This window comes from Haemaphysalis longicornis, unplaced genomic scaffold (genome assembly GCF_048455015.1).
Source record: "Haemaphysalis longicornis isolate Haplotype H1 unplaced genomic scaffold, Haemaphysalis longicornis Haplotype H1 scaffold_7, whole genome shotgun sequence".
Lineage (NCBI taxonomy): Eukaryota > Metazoa > Arthropoda > Arachnida > Ixodida > Ixodidae > Haemaphysalis > Haemaphysalis longicornis.
Genome location: NW_027526422.1, coordinates 139542094 through 139566985, shown reverse-complemented (window position 1 = coordinate 139566985; position 24892 = coordinate 139542094). Strand labels below are relative to the sequence as shown.

Here is a 24892-nt window from a genome sequence, read left to right as displayed (position 1 = left end):
AATTATTTACATTTCAGGTATTTTAACAATTACAGGGGAACTAACTTTCGCGACGTATGCGATATTGCGGAAATGTAATACATTATGCGTTTGCCATTTGCCGGAATTTTGAAATATTTTTATAATGTCTCATTTTTTTTTCAAAATTCCGTCAGACTATTTATCTTCATTTACGTTATTATAACGATTACATTTGGTACCTTCACGGGATTTACATTATTCGCCAGTTTCGTAATTATGCTTTATTTTTCCCGTTTTTTAGCTTTTAAAAATTTCGTTGGACGAATTATCTGCATTTACAGAATATTCCACAATTGCAAATTCCCACAATATTGCAAACCTGCAATATTGTGGAAATTCAGGGTGCTACACGTTTCGCCATTTTCTGTATTTTTCGCATTTTTCTTATTTTTACTTTTTCCTAATTTTGTGCGAACAGTTATCTCTATTAACGCTGGTATAGTGATTACAGGTCGAACTTTCGCGATAGCTGCATTTTTGTGGAAATTCAGGCCTGTTGCGTTACACGATCCTCGCTGGGGGGTACTTGGCAAAGAATGCTATACGAATTAAAAGGAAACGCCTGGTTGAAACACCAAATTGAGTTACTGGAAAAAGGCTGGATGCTCGTTCCTATTCCGCTCTTCTTGAGAAATTTTATATCAATGCACAGCACCATAACATTAAAGGTCCGCTGCACTCAAAAATTCAACCTTTTGAAAAACCTATTTCCGTATAGTCTGCTGAAAAAAAAAAAGCATCATGCAAAATGCGAGTGCTAACATTCGTGCTGGGACGCTGCACGCGGTCAGCAGAAATAGGCACTTTTGAAACCGAAATCGCGGAGAGCGCAGCCATTAAAGGGACACTGAAGTGATATGTAAACATTGCGGGATTACTTGCGCGAATTGTAGTCCGGAGTCCCCAGGCCATGTTTCGACCACCCTGGGCGCGTTTACGCGATTTTATTTAGTAGAAAAATTAATTCGAAAATGCTGTCCTCCTATTTTTACGCTCGCCCATTTTCTGCGGCTTTTTTGTGTGACGTCAGGAGGGGATGAGCTGGCAATTGGCTGCGTTACTGCACGGCTCCCCGGCCTTCAGACAGAGTCAGTGGGCCCAGCGTTTCGTCCGCCGGCCGCCGACGGGTCGTCGCAATTCGTTCGCTCAGTTGAAACGAAGCCAGGACACGTTTGTGAATGGAAGAATCTGCCTTTCTTTACTTGGTTAGTTTGTACACTGTATCTAGCTCCAAGTCAAGGTCGCTTCACACAAGCGCTGCACAAGCGCACATGCGACGCTTCGGTGACTGGTACGCCAGTAGGAAAATATAAGGCCTCTTTAAGGCGGGAGAAGAGTCAGCGAAGTCAATATAGGTACTAAGGAAATAAAATCAACTGATATTTTTACCGTACAGCGTAAAACTAGGCTGCGGGAAGCACTTTTTTGCGCTGGGCGAACAAGCACAGCGGTCAGCAGCACGACTACGCATCTGCGAACGCTTTTCCGTCTACGAAATGCAATTGCTAGACGTGAGCTATTGTGGAAACTCGAGCGACGCTTACTGCACGAGCGCAACACAACAAATAGTCACCTAAGCTGCTTGAAATGCCAAAACTAAATAAAAGTGTAAACTGGTTGTACAACATATACCTTATATTACGAAGGTCAGCAGAGCCCGTCCCCGTGGTCTAGTTGTCTGGGGCACTAGGTATGCAAGTATTTCGCAAGTCACGAGTTCGAATCCCCGAAGGTACGTGTTTCTTTTTTTTTGTAAGTTAACTTTTTCGTTCTCTGCCGATGTTTTCTACATTGAGTTCACCTTTTTTTGGGCCGCAACGTTCATGGCTCCACGAACTAGTTCACAGAGCGCGCGCAGGCTGGCACTGGCGCGCTAGCGAGTTCTCGTTGGCGTGCTGTTGCCATAAGCACCGACTGCTTGCGGGCAGTGGGCACAGGCCAGAATGAACAGACCCTTGGCCTGGTGCGAACACGCTTTTTACGGTACAGGCGTGAGTGAGGCAAGCTCCAAATATGGGGGAAAAGCGCATGACATTTAGGCGTCTGCGGGTACGCGGAGGGCGTCCATGCACTGCGTAGGCCTCGGCTAGTGAATGCTACGATTCCAAGCCGTCCTGGGAGGCTTATCTTTATGCATTTTTACAGGTGACAACATGGCAGAAGCGCGGTACGATGATTACTGAGTTATTGAGAATGCCAATCCAACAACGCCACCAGTTGTGTTTTACAGAACCGAAACCGAAACCGAAACTTGTTTGGTTGCTCACCTTGGGCATCGTCCAATAACGGTGCCCGCTCTTCTTAACGTCACAGATTTAGTTGGTGCGGCCGCCGCAAACCGCGCATGGTAGTTTTTCTTCTTTCGCGCTTTATAAAATAATTACCGATTTGTCAACCGGATAAACGATGAAAAGTGTGCTAATTTGAGCCAGTCTACGCAGTGCAAGCAAAAACGGGAGCTTGACAAATTCACTTCAGTGTCCCTTTAAAATGACGTTGGAGCCGTTCAACGAGCTGCCGGACGGCCAGCAGCTCGGGAGCAAGCGTGCGCGCCAGCTCCAAGGGCGCGCGGGCCACAAATTGGTGAAGCGTGCGCAGCAGAGCTCGACCGGTTCTTTAGCTGCGTGGCTGGCCAGAGGAAGAAGCCCCGGCCGGCCAGAGTGTCACAGACACGGCAGGGCTGTTTACATGATCCGCCGGCATGTGCACCGTGGCCTGCGGCGGATCTTTTTAAAGCAAAGCTTTCTAGCCCGACCAGCGAACGGTTCCTTCATGTCGAGCGGGACAACAAACTCCCGACGCAGCGGAAGCGGCGGCGGAGGAGCGAGGGGCGGAGGGTTTCACTTACGGAGCACACTAGAGATGGCGCAGCGATTTTTCCCAGCGTTCCTCACGCGGAAGTGCCTACTTGCGGGCGGCGGCGCTGGCGGTACGGCTTCGTCGTCTGCTTTAGCGGTGTTTGTTTTGGGCCTATTTGGGTGTATTGCGCGGAGCCTTCGCACGAATTGATTAACTTGTTCGAGAGCACCTCCAGGGTAACCCGCACCCGACGGAATTAAGTGGCCGTACGGCAAAGATACGTTAAGTATTAGTTTGCTGGGTGGGAAAACAAAATGTACAAACCACATACAGACACCTGGCCGCTAAGGAAACGCTGCCTTTAGCGCACTGACTGCCACGAATGGGACTCGGTTTCCTAAATTGGTGAATACCAATTCTGTTGTGTTTTAAGAGGTATTACAAAAGGCGAAAGAAGCAATTGGATCTAATAAATAGCGATTATAAAAGTTCCCTCAGCTTTCTCGCGATTCTCAACTTACCAAACTAACTAGTGCAAATCGGTATAAATGGGAATCACTAAGCTCACATGCCGAATTGTTTCGGTGTTTGCGCTTGCATCACCCTATGGTGTAACCCCGAGCTAGCACATCAGGATGGCTACGCTCCGCTGTTTCATCCTTCTGAAGTCGCTCACCTCCATTTTCTTTCTCCCGACTCACGGCCGGGCTACCGCGGCGGCGTCCGCCGCTCTAGCCCGGCCGGGGCCGACGCTGCTGCTGTGTATGGGATGCCGCCCCCGCGAATTCCAGGTAACGGCTGGCAGAATATCTGGCTTCACTTTTAAAGACGATAGTCTTTCTTGGGCTTAAACTTAAACCCAGAAATTTTGGTCTGTCTGTATGTCTGTATGTCTGTCCGTCTGTCTGTCTGTGACTCGATTCAGCCACCCGGCCAAAGCTAAACAATGCCTGCGCAATAGTCTTATATAGTCAGAGCTAAAAATACCCGTCTATGTACGGTGTAATGCTCATACTTGTCAACATTGTCGAAGAAGAACAAGACAGTACGCAACTATAAGACAACAAATCAATACAGAAGTGATATTTGCAGTGTTCCTTTATAAAAAATCAAACATGCTGGACTTTTGCGAAATTAAATACTTCATCAACTGCAAAAAAACAATTCACTCCGCCGTCGCCTGCTGTCGCCCGTGGCACTACAGCTTCTGGCGCCATTTTAAGAAATCAACCGGAAACAGTTACGCAAGCTTCCACTAGATTGGTTTCACGTTTTGCTTGCAACGCACGTGGAGTAGGGAAACGCCGTTCTATAAACGTTGGAGTAGGGCGCCTCGATGAACGCTCGTCGTCACCGTACGGCAGCGTTCGCATCGAGACACCCGGTTTGGAGCAGTGGAACGCGGCAAATTTAAAATGATTTAAGCAAACATTTGGCGTATTTACCTTGGGAGGAGCGCGACACAAGAGGAACAACATGACAGGTTAGCGGGAAAGCGAAGGGAGGAATTTACTTCGCAAAAGCCGATAAAGACTATCGTCTTTTGACGGCATTTGTAACGAAAGGAGCAGACACGCGGCGAATTTTTTGTAGAGCTACGTGTGTGAGTTCAAGTGACGTCGCATGGGAAATTGTTGTGGGTGTCGTTTAAAGCTTTGCTTTCCAACCACCTTCGCTGCGTGGATTGGAGCAATTTTTTATACCTCTGTCACACGGGCAGCTTTAATCGCGGTTTAGTCTATCCGGATCGAGCTCACTCCGGGTAGGGCGCGGCTACACGGCCGTTTCAATTGCGATTGAGCCTTATTCCGCTCGAAATCAATCATGGTTTCCCATGCGCAATGGGACGAAAGCAGTGATACTCTCGTCCCCGCTGATTAATGGCACAGAAGTTGAAAACTTCAACTAACGCCGTAAATTGTATCCAATAAATTGACCCAAATAAGCGAGCGGTAACATTGATATAGTTACGTATAGCTACGACCGCGCCAAGTTACCTGTTGCCGGCCGCGAAGTACATTTTTGGCGCCACCTAACGTATAGGAGTGCAACCGGTGCAACGTTTCAATCGTGATTGAAACGTGCCGTGCAGCAGCGGTGATGCGTCAAGCGTGCTCCAAAAGTCACTCGCGCTTCGCTTCAAACCGGATTGAAAGTGTACGTGTGAGAGGGGTACTAAACGCTTCTGACGGATTAACGGGGCGTTTCACGGGGCCACGACTCGTGTCCCAGCTGATATAAAGGTACTTACTGTACATTGGAAACAAATTTGGCCGAGCCGAAATTTGAGTGCAGTTGGCCTTTAAGCCCTTCAATGGAGTTGACTTGAGTCCCTAGCGGCACCGGGTCGGCTACGTACGTCAGAAGCGAAATACATCAATGCGCGGTCTCAAAAGTTTGTATTTTTATACCTCCTGACCTTAAATAGTAGGCCATGGTCAGCTGCGTCTAATTGCGCGACTCGACCTCGCCGGTTTTCGTGCTCCTCGGCATAATTGCGACATATTCCGATGTAATATTTAGGTGACAACAATCTGAATTGACCTTTCGAAATTCCCGCGATAATTTATTTTCTTTGGTACTGAACGTTTGACATTACCCAATTGGTAAAAATATTTTGACAATAAATCGGGACTTGGTTTCCTCGCAAGCGTAATCTCCTCGTTTAAATCTAAAAAAATAACCGCTAGGTATGTACCTCCAAAAGTACCCTGTTTTTGAAGAGAATAAAGGCGAATTGTTTAGCAAACGTGACACATTTTAAGGATTTTGGTCGTCAGCGTAATGGTAGCCTAAAATCCTTCGGGTTTTGATGCTGTTTGTTTGATTGATTGTAGGGTTTAACACGCCGACGCCACGCAGACGATGAGGCGCGCCGTAGTGGAGGGCTCAGGAAGAATTTTGACAACTTGGGGATCTTTAACGTGCGCCGAAATCTCGTACACACGGGCGATCGTGGATTTCGCTTCCATCTGAAAAGCAGCCGACGCGGCCGGGAATCGAGCCCGCGACCTCGTGCTTAGCACGACAACTCCTTAGCCACTGCGCCACCGCGGTGGGTTTGATGCTGTTGGGCTTTTTTCGATATAGCGGAACCATTGAAAAAAATGTAAGTGTTGGTGTGGAGGCACCTAATGCCTCCTTTTACTGCTTTACTTTTCCGCTGATTCTTTTTTGGTGTGCTGATTTTGATTGTCGGAGTTCGCTATTTTGGCGCTGGCAATGTGTTTTTTATTGTTACAGGATTTTGAAGCTACTTACAACATTAACATGACGGAATTTTTAGAAGTTGCCCATGTAAGTAGGGGTCTCCTCTTTTAACTTCTAAAAGTATGTATATTGTGAGTATATGCGGTGTGCTTTCCGATCGTGGTATAGTAGTAGTAAGCTTTGTTTGACAAAAGGAGGACGAGAAATAGAAAGAGATTACGAGTGGGATTGAAACTCCAGGACCCCAGCTATTTGCCCCGCCCTGATCCTGCCAAGCAGCGCAAGCTGCTATGCAGGGTCCGAGCTGTATCCATTATTTTCTCCCTGGACTGTAATGAGGTTTTAGGTATTTTCGTTCAATTGTAATTGGGTCCTCCCAAACTGTGTATAAAAAACTCCGGGCCATATCCACTAACATGAAACCGGGCGAGGGGCGAAACCTGCAGTGGATAAGTGAGGTATTGGTGCCCTGGCGTTTTTGCAACGGAGATGAAACCATCGGTGGCATCGGGGGGCACAGGTATACAGCTTTGCTGAAACGATTCTTGTCTTTGAAGCGAAAAGCTCTCCAGCCCGAGGCGTAAACGAGTGTCCGGGTGTTTTCTTAGTACTCGTTACGGAGCGCTCCAGCGCGAGGTGTACACGAATATCGATGTGTTTTTTAGTACCCGTCATGTTCTAGAGCGAGGCATAAACGAGTTTCCCGGTGTTTTAGTACCGCGACTACGCCAGACGAATGACGATTACGACAGCAACAACGACGACCGGAGACGCCAAAAGCTTCAGCCGATAAGGGGCTTCGCCCCTAATAAATCGGCTTTCTAGTGAGATTGTTTCCAGTTTGCGTTGTACTTTTCTGGAAGTATAAGTTAAACGCTGGACTTATAAGTGGGTATTTGTCTTTATTTTGTACGTTGAGGTGCACTGGCCGAGGTTGAGCCGTTTTGTGTGGCTCCCAAACAGCCGTGCTGGGCGTGCGCGAGGAGCAGGGACGTCACTCGGCGTACAGAACGTTACTCGCTGCCAGGCGTCTCTCACACCCCACGCGCCTAGCGTCTTCGCCGACCTGCGTTCCGCACGTGGCGGCCAGGACCACTTGATGATCATGTGAGGAAGGCCGGGTGTGGAACCGATGGCTCGTGCGTCGCAGTAACACCGGCGTGTCCCTTTAGAACCAGCTTAGCTCTGGGGCTATTGGTGACGCTGCGCCGGAGCCGCTTGATAAATATACATGTGTCACACAATGCGTATGCCGTGTGTGTGTCATTGAAGCAGCAGTAAGCATGATAATCAATCTAATCCTATAAAACCGGGAAATCTAAGAATAACCAGCTGAACCTTAGCTCACGCTACGTATGTACGGGCGTAGCCGACCTAGCAACTGCTAATTTTTTTCTAGAATTTTTCGCTCTTCCGCACTGAGGCAGGGGTGTGGCGTAGGCACTGACCTTCTTTTGAGTACTATCCTAATTTGTCTGTGCCCCTCAAAGAAAGCTGGGAGAGCGCACGAATGTTGCGGTGATCTGCGGTGTGTGAGAGTTCTCCCAAAAGAAACGCCCTACTCGTTCCCCTCTAGCCGCTCACGGGTGCGAGTCCAGACCCGTGTGGGTCTGTGGTTAACCATTTTCAGACGTAGAATTTCAGCATTCTTTGGGATGATGCCGCACATGAAGTTTGTTGTGGCCCTAGCCGAGTCAGCGATAATTATGAAGTCCTTGTTCTTGAACTCGGGGCAACTAAGCGCTAGAATGAAAGCAGTGGTTTCTGCTACTCGAATATACTGTTTTTTTGCTGATGATGGAATCAAGTACCTTCCCGTGTCTGTTGGTAGCTACGGTTGATGCGTTGCCGTGCTTCTTTACGGCCGAATCGGTGTTTGTAGCGTTCGAGTTGTCCTGGTATGTCCTTCTAATGTATCGAGTTCTTTCCAAATCTTGTGCCCTTCTTGTGAGTGGACTTCGTTTCGTTTGCAATTGGAGATGTCTTGATACAGCTTCTTTTATCGGGTGCTAATTAAATCATCCTATAATGAAGGCGGTAGACCCTCGTATCCAGAACTTGTTAGAATTTCTCTGCAATTTATGGTTTTGAGTAGGAGTTATTTTTGGGCCTCTAATAGCGTGTTTTTGACTTCGCTGAAAGTGTGGTGTACGCCAAGCTTCAGGAATGTTTGCTTGGATATGTAAATTCGTAGGCATTGAGCGGTATTGTGAGCTGCTCTTACTATTGCGTCGGCCCTTTCTACTTGTTTGTGATCCAGCCTGCCGAAGGGGAGGCTGGTATATGTAATCCGGCTCATTAGGAGGGCTTGAAAATTGCGGGATGTGTCCTCTCTTATGTCCTTTCTAGCCCTTGTAATTCTTCTGACAACGCTGGCTAGCTGTTTAGCTGCCTTGCGGAGCTTGCCCAGAGGGTTTGTGGCTTGATTGTCTTCTTCCTTAAATATTCCTAGTACTACTATTGCGGGTAGAAAGCGGAAGTTTTTTCCACCCAATATTATGCTGCCTGTAGTCATGTTGTTTCCGGTCGATACTAATCTGATGAGCCTGGACTAAATTATATCTGTAGCAATACAGTTGAGATTTAATGTTCCGCTTTTATTCCACATGGTAATGTCGTCATGGTACACTATAACCTTTCCAATTTCTTCACGTTGTTCCACATTCTTACCAACTTTGTTCATTGTTAAGTTGAATGGAAGAGGCCAGATAATTGGTCAATGTGGCCTGCCCCTGTTTGGTCCCCTGAAGGAGTCTCATGAAGTGTTGCTCTCGCCGACTCTTTCTAGTCTGTGTGATAGCAAGTTTGTAATGTGCAAATAAACCGTGAGGTAACAAGCCTCTATGTAACGTCTCCTTGGATTCAATGACGTTTTTAAATTCCCCATTGCTACCTCCATTGAAGCTTATGTGTTTGCGACGTATATGCAACAAAACGTTGCCGTGGGTAACCTTGTTGTAAGAAGTCAGCACGCTGATCAGTCATTGTTTTTTTTTTCACTTTTACCAAAAAATGGCCCAGAGGTATGAACTAATTTAACGAATACTAACATTACTGTAATCAACCATCAGCAACGAAAACGGAGGAGGAGAAGAGATAGCCTTTATTACATCAGGAAGACGCTAGGTCAAGTAGGGGAAGTGGGAGTAGAGGGTGGGATATTCGTAGCTTGGGACATCTTGAAAATAAACCGTTCAAGTTGAAGCTGGTTGGCTCCTTACGAAGGCGGAAGAGGCCACGTGGGGTGAGGAGAGCAGGCTCACGGCTCTAAACGAAAACGTCCAGAATTGTCTGAAAACAAATTTGTTATGATGATGATGATGACGATGAATGGAGTGGCATGCGCCATCCCGAAGTTAAGGTAGCATCCACTTCTTGCTTTGCTTTTGTAGCGTGACACCACGCCAGATTTTAAGATTGTTTGCATTTCAAGTTTTTTGTTTCGCCTGTGCCGGGCCAAAGCAGCAGCTGAACTCGCGTATTTTTTCTCTGTAAAATAAATCCTTGAAAGGTGAGTTCACCTTTACTGGTGTCTAATATTTGGGCTTTGGTTCGCTTCATTCCCGCGAGACTATACTTGAAACCTGCATGTAACCAAAACCGTCATTTAACAAGAAATTGCGAACTTTTGCCAACTTCGTTACATCCAGGTTTAGCTGTAATTGGGTTCTTTACCCGCATTGTTTACCTTCGTTAGCCTTGAGGATAGCATCGTGTGATGCATTGTCGAAGCTGCCTTTGAGGCCCGGTGCGAGGACGATTTAATCTTCGCCGTCAACATTTTCTATGATTGCCGTGTTTTAACTGTAGAAGGACGTCCTGGATTGAAAGCCCTTGCCTGAAAAGAATCATGCAATCCGGATAAGTTGATGTCTTCCTATATGCTTTTTGCCGTCTTGTTGTAATAATTTTCTGGTATATTTCACCGACACGTGAGGTGAGAGATATTGAGCTCAGAGTTTTCATTTAAAGAGGTTTCCCGGGTAAATCATGCAAACGGTACGATCATTGTCCCAGCCAGTGTGAGCACAAAGGGGTATGCATGCCGGCCTCTTGTATTCTTGCCACATCGCTATTATCACGTATATACATATATTCTTCGCAATATGGCGCTCGCTCTCCACGGAACGCTCGCAGGAGCAGCTTAATATACGCGCACATGAAGAATTCTTCTCTCTGTGGTTTTACGGATGCAGGGCAGGGAGCAGGATATTTTATTTCGTGCTAGATTATTTATTTATTTATTTATTTATTTATTTATTCATTTATTTATTTATTTATTTTTTATTTACTCTGAGGGACAATGGCATTACAACAGGGTACGCTTATGTAAAATAGGCTTCAATATTGTATTTTAAACATCCGCCTACACATTATCCGTTTATCCAAAACACGAAACATCTTGTGCTGGTGGCCACAACGGCCCCAAACCATTAGCTCGGGCGGGAACAAAAATCGGTGCCAACCATTACTGCGCATAGGCGAGAGAGTTTACTTTGAAATTGTAAAAAAAGGGTATTCTTTTTATTTTGTGTTATTCGAAACACTCCATTTTCCCGTGTCCCCCTGACGTCCGCGCGAGTCATCATATCAGCGCTCAAGACCAGTTGTGACCAATACACGGAGTTTATATCAACTTTTGGAAAGAGTTCGATGCCCTTTTCCTGTGGTATGAACAAAAAATCTGGGCGCAATTGAAGGGTTGCACAAAACAAAACTAAGTTGATGATTTGCGATCGAGCGTACTTTCTGGCTATTTAGCTAAATAAAACTTGGAATGATGCGAGCTTTACTCTAGCGGACCAACCTTGGGCTGTCCGTTTCATCAGCATGGTAGGCGTCTTCCCGTGCCTGTCACACAACAACTCTAACTTCTTGATCACGAAGAAGAGCAGTCAGCTCTCACCGGGTCGTGAGAGGACAGCGTTGAAATCTCGCACCACAGCAACAAGGACGTCATCGGGACAAGCACGTTGCTCTGAGAACTGGTGCGCGAGTACGCGACACCCTCCGCCCTCGATCCCCTATCCCCACCAAACCGACAACCGCATACGTGCTTGTGCTTAGAGGTGAAAAAGACCCTTGCCAAAATGTCGATCCGGAAGCGCTTTAACTTGGTCGGAAAAACAAATAAAAAACGTCACGCCGAAAGCCCTCAATCAGGTAACGCAAAGCACAAGAGGATCGGTTTTAGAACTTTCTGGTTTACGCTGATGCACCCACGGGCGTCATATGAGAAATAAAATGTGTGCACTGCTTCGCTGTAAAAAAATGACCCAAAAACGAAGCACACACTAAAAATTGTGCACCTTCACGAAAACAGCTAGGGCTGCGTTTTGGTCCTTGCAAGAGGACTTTCTTTACTGGTTGTTCTAGGCACCACGTGAAGGACAAAACAATATATTAAACCACAGCAAAACCTACCCAGCTGTGTCGCCATTTCGACGCTCCGTGAACTCCGTGGACTTTCATCATTACAAGCGCTTTCTAGTTTTACCAGCACGCTGTATGTCTGGTGGAGGGTGCGGGTTTTGAACCATGGCAGGGAGCCTGTCTTCGCGTAGACCGGTATTCGCTGACTGGTGCTGTTCAAGGGCGGATTATCGATGCTTCAAAAGGTTCAGATTAACCGCCTGCTCTCTCTCCCCCCCCCTTCCCCACCGGCCTTACACCTACCTCCCCTTAGAGATGAAAAAATATTATACTTGGTGGTTTGGTTCGAAAAATGTAATTCTCCTGCTTATATCCTGTAATTTAAATAAATAATATTCATTTCAATAATGAATGCTTCCAAAAGGCTGTGCATTGCAAAAAGTGCGTAATCCTAAGTAAGCTCACATTCCTTCGGTTACAGAACAAAACGTTCCATTCGCCCAACACCGTGCATCGCGAAGAGCGACGCATGAATGTGAATGGGCTTTTTTGTTTTATTAAAGTGGATAATGCCAGCGTAAATGTAAATGTTTTACTTGTTTAAAAGTGAAATACCTGTTCAAAACTGACAATATCTTTACGCGTCGGCTGGACGCAAACCATGAATGATGACGAACGATCATTAAATGTATTTGCAAGCGGCAATGAGACAGTCCGCACAGGCGGCGCGCCAGCCGTTTCCTCGTCATATTTTATGCTACGAGATGGCGCCATGGGGCCCTTTATACCTGTCCCGTGACACTACCCGAGTTCAAAGACGACCGTACCCGTCAAGACCACAGTGACACTGCTGGACGGCGGTGCCGTCCATTCCTTTCGCCTGCGAGGGGATCTGATCGGCAGCTCGACCTCATCGTAGCAGCACTCGAGTGCTGGCGGTGATGTTCCACGGGGCTGCTGATGGACTGAGCGCGATCTCCGAAGGCGTTGCTGTGCGGTTGCGTATGCCTGTCCGACGTTCGGTCTTCTGAATGGGGCCTTTCGATCGGGCAGCTTCTGGTTGTTGAGGCGTATCTTCTCCCCACACCGTGACGCCATTGTCTCCATTGCATTGCGGCAAAACCTCTCCCGTCGCCCAGAATACTTGGAAAGTAGCCAGCAGCGAGCTTGATTACGTTCGCGCGCAGCCGGAACAGTGGACGTCGAAGCGTGCGCTGAGGATGAGATAAGAAGAGTATACAGACAGAAGTTTTTCCGCCATGGACGACGATGTTGCACATGATGAAGACTGGTCCCCGAAGAGCAATGCCCGCAAGACGAAAACGAGCAGATGAGAGCACTGGGAACCGCGCCGTAGGAAAGCGCTGGGGACACGCCATATTTTCGGCAGGTCTCGAGTGGGCGTGATCCGCTGGCCTTGCCTGGACATCATCGCCGGTGGCAGGCTGGGGACCCGATGACGGCTAACATGGCCTAGAGCTGGTCTCAGTGGGGCTACGAATTGCCGACGCGGCCCATGACCCTCGATGATTGCTTCATCGTCAGAACGGTGCGAAGCTAGGTCAAAGAGCAGAATGACGACGCCTCACCCTGTAACAAACTTGTTACGCAGCGCCAGGACATGATCCATGAATAATTATGAACGGCCTATTTAGAGTATTTACTAGCGGTCATGAAAGTCTGCGAAGGCTGCACGCTAGACTTTTCCTTGCCATCTGATGCCAAATGGCGCCAAGGCCTGACACATATTTATTTATTTATTTATTTATTTATTTATTTATTTATTTATTTATTTATACATAAATACATACTGCAGCCCAATTGGGCTATCGCAGTAGTGGGTTGCTACATAGAATTCAAAACACTTTCCTGCACAGAATAACACAGATAAAAACGCAACACATTTAAATTCACTTATTCATAAAGTTTAGACATAATAGATAATAAGTACAACAAGACATTGAAATTATTCAAAACTGTCACAACACAATCAGTTTACATTCTGCAAAAATTTTTCCAAAGGCAATGACCTAATTTCACCTGGTAGTAGATTCCATTTTTCAATTGTTCGCGGGAAGAAGCTGCACTTAAATAAATTAGTTCGTGGATGAAAAGTTGCAAAGTTCAGTTTCTGGCTATTTCTAGTAGATTTAAGTTAATCGGGCGACAAATAGCGGTTCTGTAATGAGTAGCGCGGAGTATTCGGAAGGATATGTAGAAGTTTAAGACATTCGCGTTCGGCGCTCGCACAGTGGTGGTAATTTTAGTGTACCAAGTTGGGATGACGGCGAAAAGCTCCAATCGAAACGGCGGAAAATAAAACGAATTGATTTTTTCTGAACAGATTCAAGTGTGTTAATTTCAGATACTTTATAACGGTTCCAGATGGTACAGGCGCATTCTAAAATGTGTCAGATGAGCGTTTTATATGTTAGAAATTTTGTTCCGAGTGGAGCTCCCCGCAATGTACGATTTAGGTAGCCTAACTTTTTCAGAGCTTTGTTGCTTGTATAATCAAAGTGCCTCGACCAAGACAAGGTAGGTGTGAAGATGACGCCCAGGTACTTATATTCGTTCACCCGCTATAGGAAACAGCCGTTGAAAGAAAAATTAAACAAAGAAACGGAACTGCGTGTACTGAAAGATAAACTGACTGTTTTTGTAAAGTTAATATTTATTTGCCATGTCTGGAACCACCTGCAAAACTGAGCAAAAGAACCATTTAGTAAAATATGGTCATCATTAGTGTTAATTACATTGTATAACACGCAATCGTCAGCATAGACGCGGATGTGTGCGGATATATAATTAGGCAGATCATTTACATACAATAAGAACAAAAGTAGCCTCAGGACCGAACCCTGGGGAACTCCGAATGACGCATGTACTACCGACGAATTTGAGGAGTTAAACGAAACATACTGGGAGCGATAATGTAGAAAGTTAGCAAACCAATCAACTAAGGCCGTGTTGTTAAGTATAACGCCAAGTTTATGAAGAAGTTCTGAGTGGGCAACGGCGTCCAAAGTCTTGGATAAGTTTATAAAAATTGCGCCAATTTGGTTTCCTTTGTCAGGAGCATGGGCAATGTCATGCGAAAATTCCACAAGCTCAGTTATTGTACTAAAGGAGCGACGAAAACCCTGCTGGACGTTACACAAAATGTTAATACATTCAAGAAACTGCATAATATGACTGAAGATTTTATGTTACAGAAGATTACATGATTGACACGTTAATGAAATCAGACGATAGTTCAATGGCGACTGCTTGATGCCGGATTTAAACATGGGAAATATTTTTGCCAATTTCCATACTAACGGGACAGTCGCAGTAGATTTATTTATTATTATTATTTGGTAGATTTATTAAAAATTACAGTTAAGTACCGGCTCGTCCAAACACAATATCTAACCAGAAAAGCATTGCTAATTCCATCAGGACCGCAGGATTTCTTATTGTCCAGGTGCAAAATGAAATTTAGAACCCCCTCGACAGACACAGTTATATCGCCAATTGAGTAACATGACTCGTGTGGGAAATCAGGTATTTCGAAGTTGTCTCTTACAAATACTGACTGGAAGTACTCATAGAAGGCAGTGACGATATTTATTGGGGCACTAGACGGGACAGTGTTAACTAGGATTGTATTAGTAGAGGCTGAAGAGGGTATAATTGAACTACAAAATTTCCTTGAGTTAGTTTTCAGTAAACCTTGTAATCTAACCTTAAAGTAAAAATCTTTGGATAAATTCATTTTGAGGCGGAGCTCTTCTTTACCTTTGTTAAATTCGGCATTTTTCAGGGGATAACCTTTTCGTTTTGCACGCCCTAACCTTGCAACACGACGCGACAGGTGAAGTATATCACGCGAAATCCAAGAGGGGCGAGGATTTTTCTTTTTTGTTTTAAAGGGGTCCTGAAATACCTTCCGCCGATGCGTGGATGTACATGTAACCAAACAAAGCAATGTATTAGCAATCTCCTCCCGCAAGAATTTTGTTGAAGCGTGAGTATTAGCTGAGAAATCGCAAATCAAAAACCGCGCATTATCGTCGCGCCGCGTTTCCTCCTCCTTTCAGCTTACTCTCCGCTGTTGACGGCGAGCGAGCCTTCCCTCCCATGGTGCTACGCTCCTCGGCGGTGACGTACTTCCGCTATTGCGCTGCTCACACAGCCGTCTGCTACGGGCAAGCTTTGTTGACACCATGAATCCCGCACACCGCTCAAGGCTGGAAAAGCGAACGAAAAATCTGGCCCCATGTGTGCGGCGGCCTGGCCTTGCCCCTTCGCGGTGTACGTGAAGTTCATATCGGCGGCGCGTGACTTTGTATCGGCGGCGAACTCGCAGCCGCACGGGGAGGATCCTGCGCTCGCTCCCTGGGATGCACAGCGCACTGTTTATCCAAAAAGCGCCGTATCAGATGTGGCCCCGCTGGTGCCGGGTCTTATTTTGTGGCGGTGGTAATTCCTGCCGGCGGCGATACAGAACCCGTGCACAAAACGCCAGTTCAGCTTGGGGCGGCGCGTGGTGGAGAGCGGCAACGTTGGCAAAACATACTCCGCCACGGCTCTGAGCTTCCTCGCGCTGGAGCGAGCACCATTTCTTTGACAATATCAAACATCAGTTGTCCTGGCAACAAGGCACAAACCGCTCTAGAAGTCAGTTACGGTTGCGTGATCCCGGTTCAGCTTGGGGCCCCACCTCGCGGCATATGGGCACTGCAGGCATACTACTCACTCCCATTTGGAAGTGCGAGATGCGTTTGGCATTACAGGAGGCGATGGTGTGTGTGTTGTCAAATGGCATTGGTGTTGTGGACGCCTTTGTTTCGCGATGAAATGCGACGTTGTGCTTCTGCGGGTGGATAGTGCTTCCCATGGTCTAGATTATCTTTCTCAAGCGGCGTACGACTCAACCTCGCATGGGGTATGTGCAGTGTGCGTGGCTAAAAGCCATCTCGGCTTGTGCGCCAGAGTTAAGTGACTTGCTGTTCGTCCCCGCAAACCGCGCGCGAGGTGAGTGCCGAATTTACGAGGGGCAGGAGGAGGCAACCCATCGTCTGTCAATCGCGGTTCGGACTTGCAACGCATGTTGTGACGTTGTGTTCGTTCGAAACGCATCTCTCGATTGTTTGGAAGGTGAATAAAATGTATGCGTCAAACCCGGGCATTCGGCTCAGGGCGTTCTCTGCGATTGCAAGAAAGAAGTGCCACGGGGCTTCAACGCTTTCTTTATGGAACGTACTCAAGTAAGAGAATATTCATGTCGTGTTATGGCCCTGTTGCATTCAATACAAACGGTTAAGCGTTTGTTTACACTTGTTTCGTTTGTCGTAAAATGTCCAAGCACTCCGGCCCTCCGCTGGCAGATCAGCCGGCGAGCCGACGCTGAGCAGACGACTCATCTCTTTGCCGGAAGTGCGTGAAAAAGCCGCCCAATAGCAGGATGTCTAGCTCATGACGAACATCTGGGAATCGATGATGTAGACATGTGAAGATGGCGGCGTCCAAAAACACGAAGGAAAGGGTGAGAAAAAAGCGACAAACTTTGCAACAAAAGTGTGAGCTTTCCGCTGCGCGTAAAAGAGTAATACTTGGCACAGATGATGTTGACGACCCAATCTAACGATTGCGCTAGTCAATTTAGTGTGCTCAAAACGCCTTTCAGGGCCCCTTTAAGGAAGACAAAGCGCTGTAGTCAGGCTGTAACAATATTTTCGAAAGAAGCCATCAAGGAATTCACATCATTCGATAAACTAAGTTGTTAAAATTGCCAAAAGAATCGCTTAAATAATTGATAATGGGGAATCGTCGGCGCGTGAAAAATCAGGAAGCGTAGAGTAAACAAAACTATTGTTGCGAACCGGAACGAGTATGGAAACGAGAACAGCCCTGTGGTCTGAAATGCCATCAGTAACCGCGCATTCATAGCCGTTATTTAATAAATGGGGACTAAGAAATACTAAATTCAAAACGGCGGCACCTCTTGTGTTGGCTTCGACGATTCATTTCAAACCAAAAGATAATGAAAAATCTAAATAACTTTGCTTATTTCCACGTCAGAACCGGTGAGACATAAGGAAGGCCACGGAGTACCGGGAGCGTTGAAATCGCCGAGACAGATCAAGCTGGAAGTCGAGATACGCTCGTGCATGAACTTCGTTAAGGCGAGCATCTGAGCTACGTTCGATGACGGCCCAAGACTTATAGCCCTAGAAATATTACAGCTGTCTATGTATCTTCGTCCTCTGGTGTAGCTCAATGCCGATGACAATCTCTCCATGTGCTCTGCGAAAAAGGAGACACCCAGGGGATGGACATAAACACTCTGGAAATTGTTTGAGTAAATACGGCATGTGCTCTGTGTAGCGTATACTTAAAATCGTCAGCTCTCAAGAATGACAAGAGGGTAAGGCAGAAGGGGAAAGAGCCCCCCTTCCCCCCAAACTATTGTTTTTTTCTTTTTTGTTGTTTTTTAACAGGGTCCTCGGCGCTGTTAATCCGGCCCTGCTGCTGTTGTGGCTGCCGTGCCTGTCAGCCAGCCCGGCCGGCTCACAGCACCTTTCCCAACTTTCCCAATAGCCATAACGCCCCGCGAAAAAAAAAAAGATGATCCAGGTTGCACTATTGGTGCAAGGCTTGAGAAAATTGGAGGAGCAGATCAACCTAGCTTTTTTCACCCTGTGATCCGCTGCCAGTATGGAGGGCCGACCAGAACGGCCTTGTAAACTCAGGCTAAACTTCTCCTCACCCCCTCAACACTTATCCTAGCATACCAGAACATCGCAAAACCTAACAAACCTCAGCAAAGTCTACTAAAACCTACCGAAACTTAGCAAGACAGGAAGAAGCTAGGTCAACCCTCATCTCCGCTGTTTCTCAAGCCTTACACTACTAGTGCAAGCTGCGCCAATTTGTGTTTCTACTTATTGCTTACCTTCGCAATGTAGGTTGCAGAATGCACATCATATTAAGGCCAAGCAATAATTATTGAGACATTTTGTCAATAATGCAGAATTCAACCCGGACCGGCTTTGGTATTGAAATAGATATCCTCGCCAAAATAAAAATGAAAGTGGGGCGGCTGTGGGTGTATTAATCTTAAGCAACACGCAACAATGAAACAAACATTCGCATTATAATCCCCGCCTCCACATGTTCTTGTGTATGCGTGTAAGAACCCCGTAAATGTTGTATGTTTGCTTATCTAAGGCACGTCCTGCAGAGGCATCCTACGTCAACGGTCGCATCGCAATATGTCGCATCAGCCCTCCGACTACTAAAAAAGCTCAAGGATCCCCTATGGCCTACTATACTAATATTGACGCCAGGTCATGCAGGCCTCGATGGAAACGAGCGAGCACACGCTACTGCCCAAGAATGCACCCACCGGGCACCGCAACCAGTCACTCTGTTACCCAGAGCCTCTCCAGCCGCAGTACCGTGCACTTCTGAACACCCCCGCCTTGCGAGATGTGCATAGTCACCACCGCACCAGAAGCTCACCCAAGAAGAGGCTATGGTCTGGCGGCAACTGCAGAATAACACATACCCCACCGTAGCTTCCTGCATATCATACTTTCCACAGTATATCCACCAACATGCCCACACTACAGTGAACATCCAACACTGTACCGCACCACGTCGGCTTGCCAATACACACCAGCAGCCTCCATTATTCGCACCCCCACCCTCGAGCAGTGGCAGGCCGCACTGTGCAGTTCGTACCCTGATCACCACTGACATTTGATAGACCGGACACGCAGGAGTGCAGCCGCCGCAGGAGCCATCAACTGAGGGTTTCTACCGCTTTCTAAAGCGAACCTCTTTTACTTGAAGTAAATGTTTTACCACCACCCTCACCACCAGCACCACAATCCTACTCTAGCTGTCAGTTGTTACTTTACTACTATTATTATCGTTTCGCGCGCCATTTATGTTACCACAGGCGCCGACCGACTTTTTCCCCCGAGATAGCTCCCGAGATTAGGGCCGAGATATAGTCCTAAATTTCCGCTAATCTGAAAAAACCAATTCAGGCAAAAAGGGTTCGTTTATTTGCCAAGCGGATCGAAAAAAATGTTCAGTCTGTATCTGCGGGCTACGTTGCAGCAACAATAGGTCAGCTTGCACGTCGACGAAGGTGACCATCTCCGTCCATACGAGACTCAAACGGGAACTGTGGCGACTGACGACTGACTTCCCTCCGTCATGCGGCTGGCTGTAGAATAAAGCCATACGGGGCCTGCTATAGAGAGTGTAGGCGGGATCACCTGCCGATAGGCATACAAGGCGGGCTCGACACTGAAGAAAAAAAAATTAGCGACAATCCACTCTGTGAATGTGGCTGGAAAGCAAAAGCTGTAAACGGCACCCACAACGATTACCTACGCGACGTAGCCTAATTTCACTCACGTCGCTATACAAATATTGAAACGAGAGAAGGAAAATGCACTTAACCACACCCTCTATTACTTCAAAGAGATATTGTTGGCAAGGCTAAATTAATGCATGATGCATGAACGGTGGTTGTTTGAGTTGTATTGGTGTAGCACATGAGTGGAAACTTTTGTAATAAGGTTAAAGCTCCCAACCCGTGTTAGACGGCCTCACTTCTCCGGCTCTGCCGCTGCCGACAAAGGCGACGAGATCGGCGGCAGAGACTGGGCAGGAGGAGGAAATACTTCTATTGAGATTTCTGAACGGCCCAGAGTGCGCCCCATGGGAGTGGTTCCTTCTTCAGTGTAGCCCATATTCAGTCCGCGCCGCCTGTGCTCTGTCAACCATCTGAAGGTAGGTAGGCGGAGAGGGGTTGCACAGAAAATCTCCCATTGCCCTTGTTCGGTAGTTAACGGAAAGAGAGGAGAGTGATCAGTGTCACGATTTAGACCCGCGTTCGTGAACCTGGGAGGGTAGGGATACCCTCCAGCCGAGAGACGACATGCAGCGTGCTGGTGGTAACGGTGACTGACCCCCGAGCAGCCGTGCTCGGCGGTGTTTATTGCCCGACCACACACAAGGTTGCCCACCGAGCCTGGTGGGGCCACTGAACTTAGCGGCCAACGAATATCAGGGATGGGGGGCGCCACACACTTGTCACACCCCTCACCCCCAAGTTTGGTTGTCCTAAACAAACACAAAACAACACCTGTCCTCCCAGCGATATACCGGTCCGGAGGTCTCCGCAGTCTCTCACTCCGCCGGAGCACAGGTGTCGAGGCCGTTGTGGCAGCATTAGGTGCCGCCTGTGTCACACTCGCACCAGCTGTCAGCCTTCCCGGTGTGGAAGGACTTGCGCGTGACGCCACAGTGGCGCGAGTAGCACCAGCCCCTGGTGCTGTGCTGGCAGCGGTCGGTGAAGCTGGCTCCCCTTGAAGGAGTCCAGGCTGAGGCAGTGCAGCGGGCCCGTGGCCAGGTAGCCCGGCTGCGCCAGCAGGGGCGCCAGCACCTGCTCGGGCGCGTACGGGTCCCCGCACACCATGCACAGCATCAGCCGCAGGTCCGGCCGGGGCCCCGCGACAGCGGGCAGCGCCTGTGAAGCCGGCCCGCCCGCCGCTCGATGCTCTCCACCAGCGCGCACAGCGCCTGCTCCAGCCGCACGGGGTCCAGGCCGCCGCCGTCGTCCACGGAGGGGCACTGCAGGCTCTTGGCCCGGTTGCCCTCCTCGCGCAGGAAATCCCCCTGGCCCGCAAACACCATGACCAGGGGCAGGCCGTGGAACGGAAGCCGGTCCTCCTGCTCCAGGTTGGCCAGCAGGGTCTTCTCGAGGCTCTCGCGGATGTACTCCAGCCCCGGCTGGCTGGCGTACACGCACAGGCAGCCGTGGGGCAGGGGCTCCGTGTGGAACGAGTTGTGCGGCAGGCCCACGTCGCCGTCGATGATCCTGAAGTCCAGCGCGTACTGGGCCTTGTCGTCGAGCCGGAAGCCCTGCGGGTGCACCTGCCGCATGGCCTGCGCCACCAGCTGGGCGCTGGCCCTGGCACCCAGCACCACCAGGTGCAGCAGGCGGCCGTTGGTGCCCAGCACCCCGCCGCCGTTGGTGCCGGCCTCTCGCCGGTGCAGCAGCTGCTCGATGACGCCGTCCATGCAGTCGGGCTGGACGGGGCAGTGCTCCCTCTGGCACCTCAACACTTGCCGCCATGCCGGTGAATGTGCCCACCTCCGGCTGGAACAGGGCCTCGAACTTGGTCAGGAGGCTCGGGCCGTCTGCCACTGCATGCACAGCTTCCTGGTACTCCGGCAGCCCAATGCCAGGATCCAGTTCCGGCCCAGCAGAGTCGGTGACGGCCCCTTGGTCAGGTACAGGGGAAAGGTGGCCTCCCTGTCGCCAAGGCGGACGCTGACCTGGGCTTGACCCTCGACTTGGGCGAGCTGTCCGGAGTAACTGCGCAGCATGACGCCCGACGCCTCGATGGCCACGCCAGGGAAGGTGCGCTTGAAGGCTTTCCCGGCCATGACAGACACACTGACAGACACACTCGTCGTATGAGGGGTTCGTATTTCTAAGCATCTTTAGTTCTTGTCGCCAAAATTTCAGGAGTCCATAAAGCGAAATGACATTCTGTGCTGCCAGGCCAATCTGGTGAAAGATGCGGTGACCCGCCGCAGTTCTGCTCGTTCGGAGCTTCTGGATAGAAAAATGTCCCACTAACAGCTCTTCAACCATGTTGTAGAGCCCCTTGCTAAGCAGCCTAACTGTGGACGCACTCATGGGAAGACCAATGGCTTGCTCAACCGCCTTTGTAATCATTATATAAAGCATCTTCATGTCTTCCTCGCCGAGAAGACAGGGGTTTGATGTAAATGATTCTCGACAGGCCTAAAGCTTGAACTATAATCGAAAGGCATCGGATTCCTTGTGGCCATGCTTCTTGGAGGCAACTCGCCTGATCGTGTGTATGATTTATTGATGCGGTGTTTGAGGCGCTAGAATGATACGTCACGCCTGGAGATGTAGGCCCAGGATCTTGATGCTGGGGCTTGGAGTGGTGGCTTGGCCATTGAGGAGTATTTGAATGTGTTCCTTGAGGTATCGCATAGAGTGAGGGCGGACGACAAGAAGCTAAGATTTTGAACGTGAACACTGGAAGCCACAGGTCCATTGCTGTACTAGAAGTGAGAGGCCAAGGGTTGATGTGAGCTTCCTTTATCCTCTATCGCGTTGCAATTAGTCAGAATGCAGTGGTCAAATCCGTTGATGTGCTTGATGACTGCACCATTTGTCTTCCCCATCTCCGCTTGGGCTCGTAGCTAAATCGGTAAGACCACGGGCTCTGCCTTTGTTACTCTGTTAGTTCCAAGTTCGGTTCCTGGCGGGGCCGGAAACTCTTTTATTTGTTCGCGGGAGTTTTCTGGTGACACCAACGGTCGTGAAAGAACCCTTGGGGGGTAGAGGTAAAAAGCTTTGCTTTAAAACAAACTGGCTGCCATGTTGCTTGCGTTTTTGTTAGCATTTGTCTGACGATAGAAAGACAAAGTGCAGAAAACATAACGATAAAAGTTTCAACAGTCCGTTAGTTTGGTCGGTGTTATACATTGACTCTACGGAGCGCGCGAGAGTGCCATGGCAGAGTTCTGATATTCAGGCAGCACCGATAAATAGAACGTCCAAAAAATAGGTCAAATGTAGTACTGATGGGTAAGCGTTAAACGAATTTTGCGATCAATACGTACCCATTAACACTTGTGTGTACTTGTTACATTCATTCATTCGCTCACTCATTCATTCATTCGATGGTTCTTCCTTTCACTGGTGGGTTATTGTCCAAACAAACTAAAAATTCCAGTCTTTACAGTAGAAAACCGTAATATTTTTATCGTTTTTTTTTTCAGTGGCAAGAATTTATTGAGATTTGCACTTTCCTTTCTGTATTTCAGCGTTGCGCCGCTTCTATACCGGACATCAAAGACGTTCGTTATCTTCTCCGTGCGTTGGACTACGCCAAGGACTTTATACCTCAATAAGCTGCGTCAAGACGGGCTGCTGGTGTTATCAAACGTCGGAATGTAACGATCATGCCGTTAACATAACAGAGGGAATTAGTGCGATAAGTATAGTCAAAGTAACAATTTACTTGGCTGTCAAGTTGGGCGTTCTATATCTGAAGTTTTATTCCGATAGCCATTGTATACTGGCGCGAACAGTGCCTCGGGAATTGTTTGTTTACATTTTGTTACGAGCGGGAGGGCATGTTCGGCTTCCTAATCTCGTGGTTCAAGAATATTTTCAAAGTAATAAAATCTATTGACGCTCACGTGACAGCTGTTGAGCTAAATATCAAATTATTTACCATTATCGATGTTTAAACATACATTTTGCGCATAAGAAAAGCGGCACCAAGCGTTCTCGCACGTGATTGCTTCATGATGGCAACGCCTCGGATCGCATAATATTTTAGCGGCAAAGATATTTAGCAAATCGTTATTTTTCGTGTCGGTCTTGTAAGCTTAGGCAACCCGGGGGAGAAGAGGTCAGACGGCCTTTACAGTTGCTGTATCGCTTGGAACAAAAAACAACACCTGGGTAGGGGCGAAGCATGCAGTCTATAACTGTATTGTTGGCACCTTGTCGTTTTTGCCAAAGGAGATGAAACCATTGCAGGTATGCAGCTTTGCCGTAAAAGTCTCTTGTCTTTGAAGCACGAAGCGCTCCAGTGCAAGGCGTAAATGAGCATGCCGGTGTTTTTTTAATACGTGTTACGTTCTAGCCCGAGGCGCAAACGAGTTTCCGGGTGTTCTAAAACCGTAACTACGTGAGACGAACGATGATTATGATGATGATGACGACGACGACAACAGGAGACGCTAACAGCCGCAGCCCTTAAGGGGCTTCGCCCTAAAAAACGAAAATGCCGAGCGCTCGTGTGTGCGTGCCGCGGGGGGACTGCCCAGCGTCCCCGCCGCATGTTTGTCAAGCCGAGCATACACACTTGGGGAGACTGGCCAAGATTGCGGCGACCGGCCGGCAGTTAAACAAACCTAGAAAATGCCGAGCGCTCGTGTGCCTCTCGTCGACCGTCCAGCGTGCCCGGTGCAGGTTTGTCAAGCCAATAAACTCCAGCGTTCGCCGTAATCGTGGCCACACTTGCACGGAAAGAGAAAGACATGTCATAGCGTACGCCTCTCGCCCTCCCCAATGTGATATCCAATGATTATGGCTTACAAAAAAATGAAGGAAGCTCAACCTTATGGCAATAATGATGGAGTAAAGGTCGTCGCGGCCGCAAAGAAGAAGCAAATCGGCTGCAATTCTGCACTTAATCGTTGTGATGGCCGTGAAAGTTGCGTACAGCTTCGCTTCGTTCAATTCTCACGCGTTCGTGTGAAATTTCTTCATTTTTTCGATAAAAATCGTACGGGAGAAAACACATTGGAGGTGTTCCTGTCACCCCTCCAAGCGCTATCTTAACCTCTTCGACTTCTTTTTTCAAACCATCTTTCAGAAAGATTGAACAAATCATGCCATGCTACTGTTATTATTGAGAAA

The 24892-nt window shown here is 48.1% G+C and overlaps 1 protein-coding gene across 1 annotated transcript in view; it reads left to right on the top strand.

The window, feature by feature from the left end:
- Positions 1 to 23610, top strand: part of LOC144145188 (uncharacterized) — a 63882-nt gene extending 40272 nt beyond the window's left edge. Inside the window, exons 5-6 of the mRNA XM_077676708.1 lie at positions 6064 to 6117; positions 23284 to 23610. Coding sequence (XP_077532834.1) covers positions 6064 to 6117; positions 23284 to 23370 — 141 coding nt within the window. The 3' untranslated portion in view covers positions 23371 to 23610. The remainder of the gene's footprint in view (positions 1 to 6063; positions 6118 to 23283) is intronic.
- Positions 23611 to 24892: the final 1282 nt, after the last annotated feature.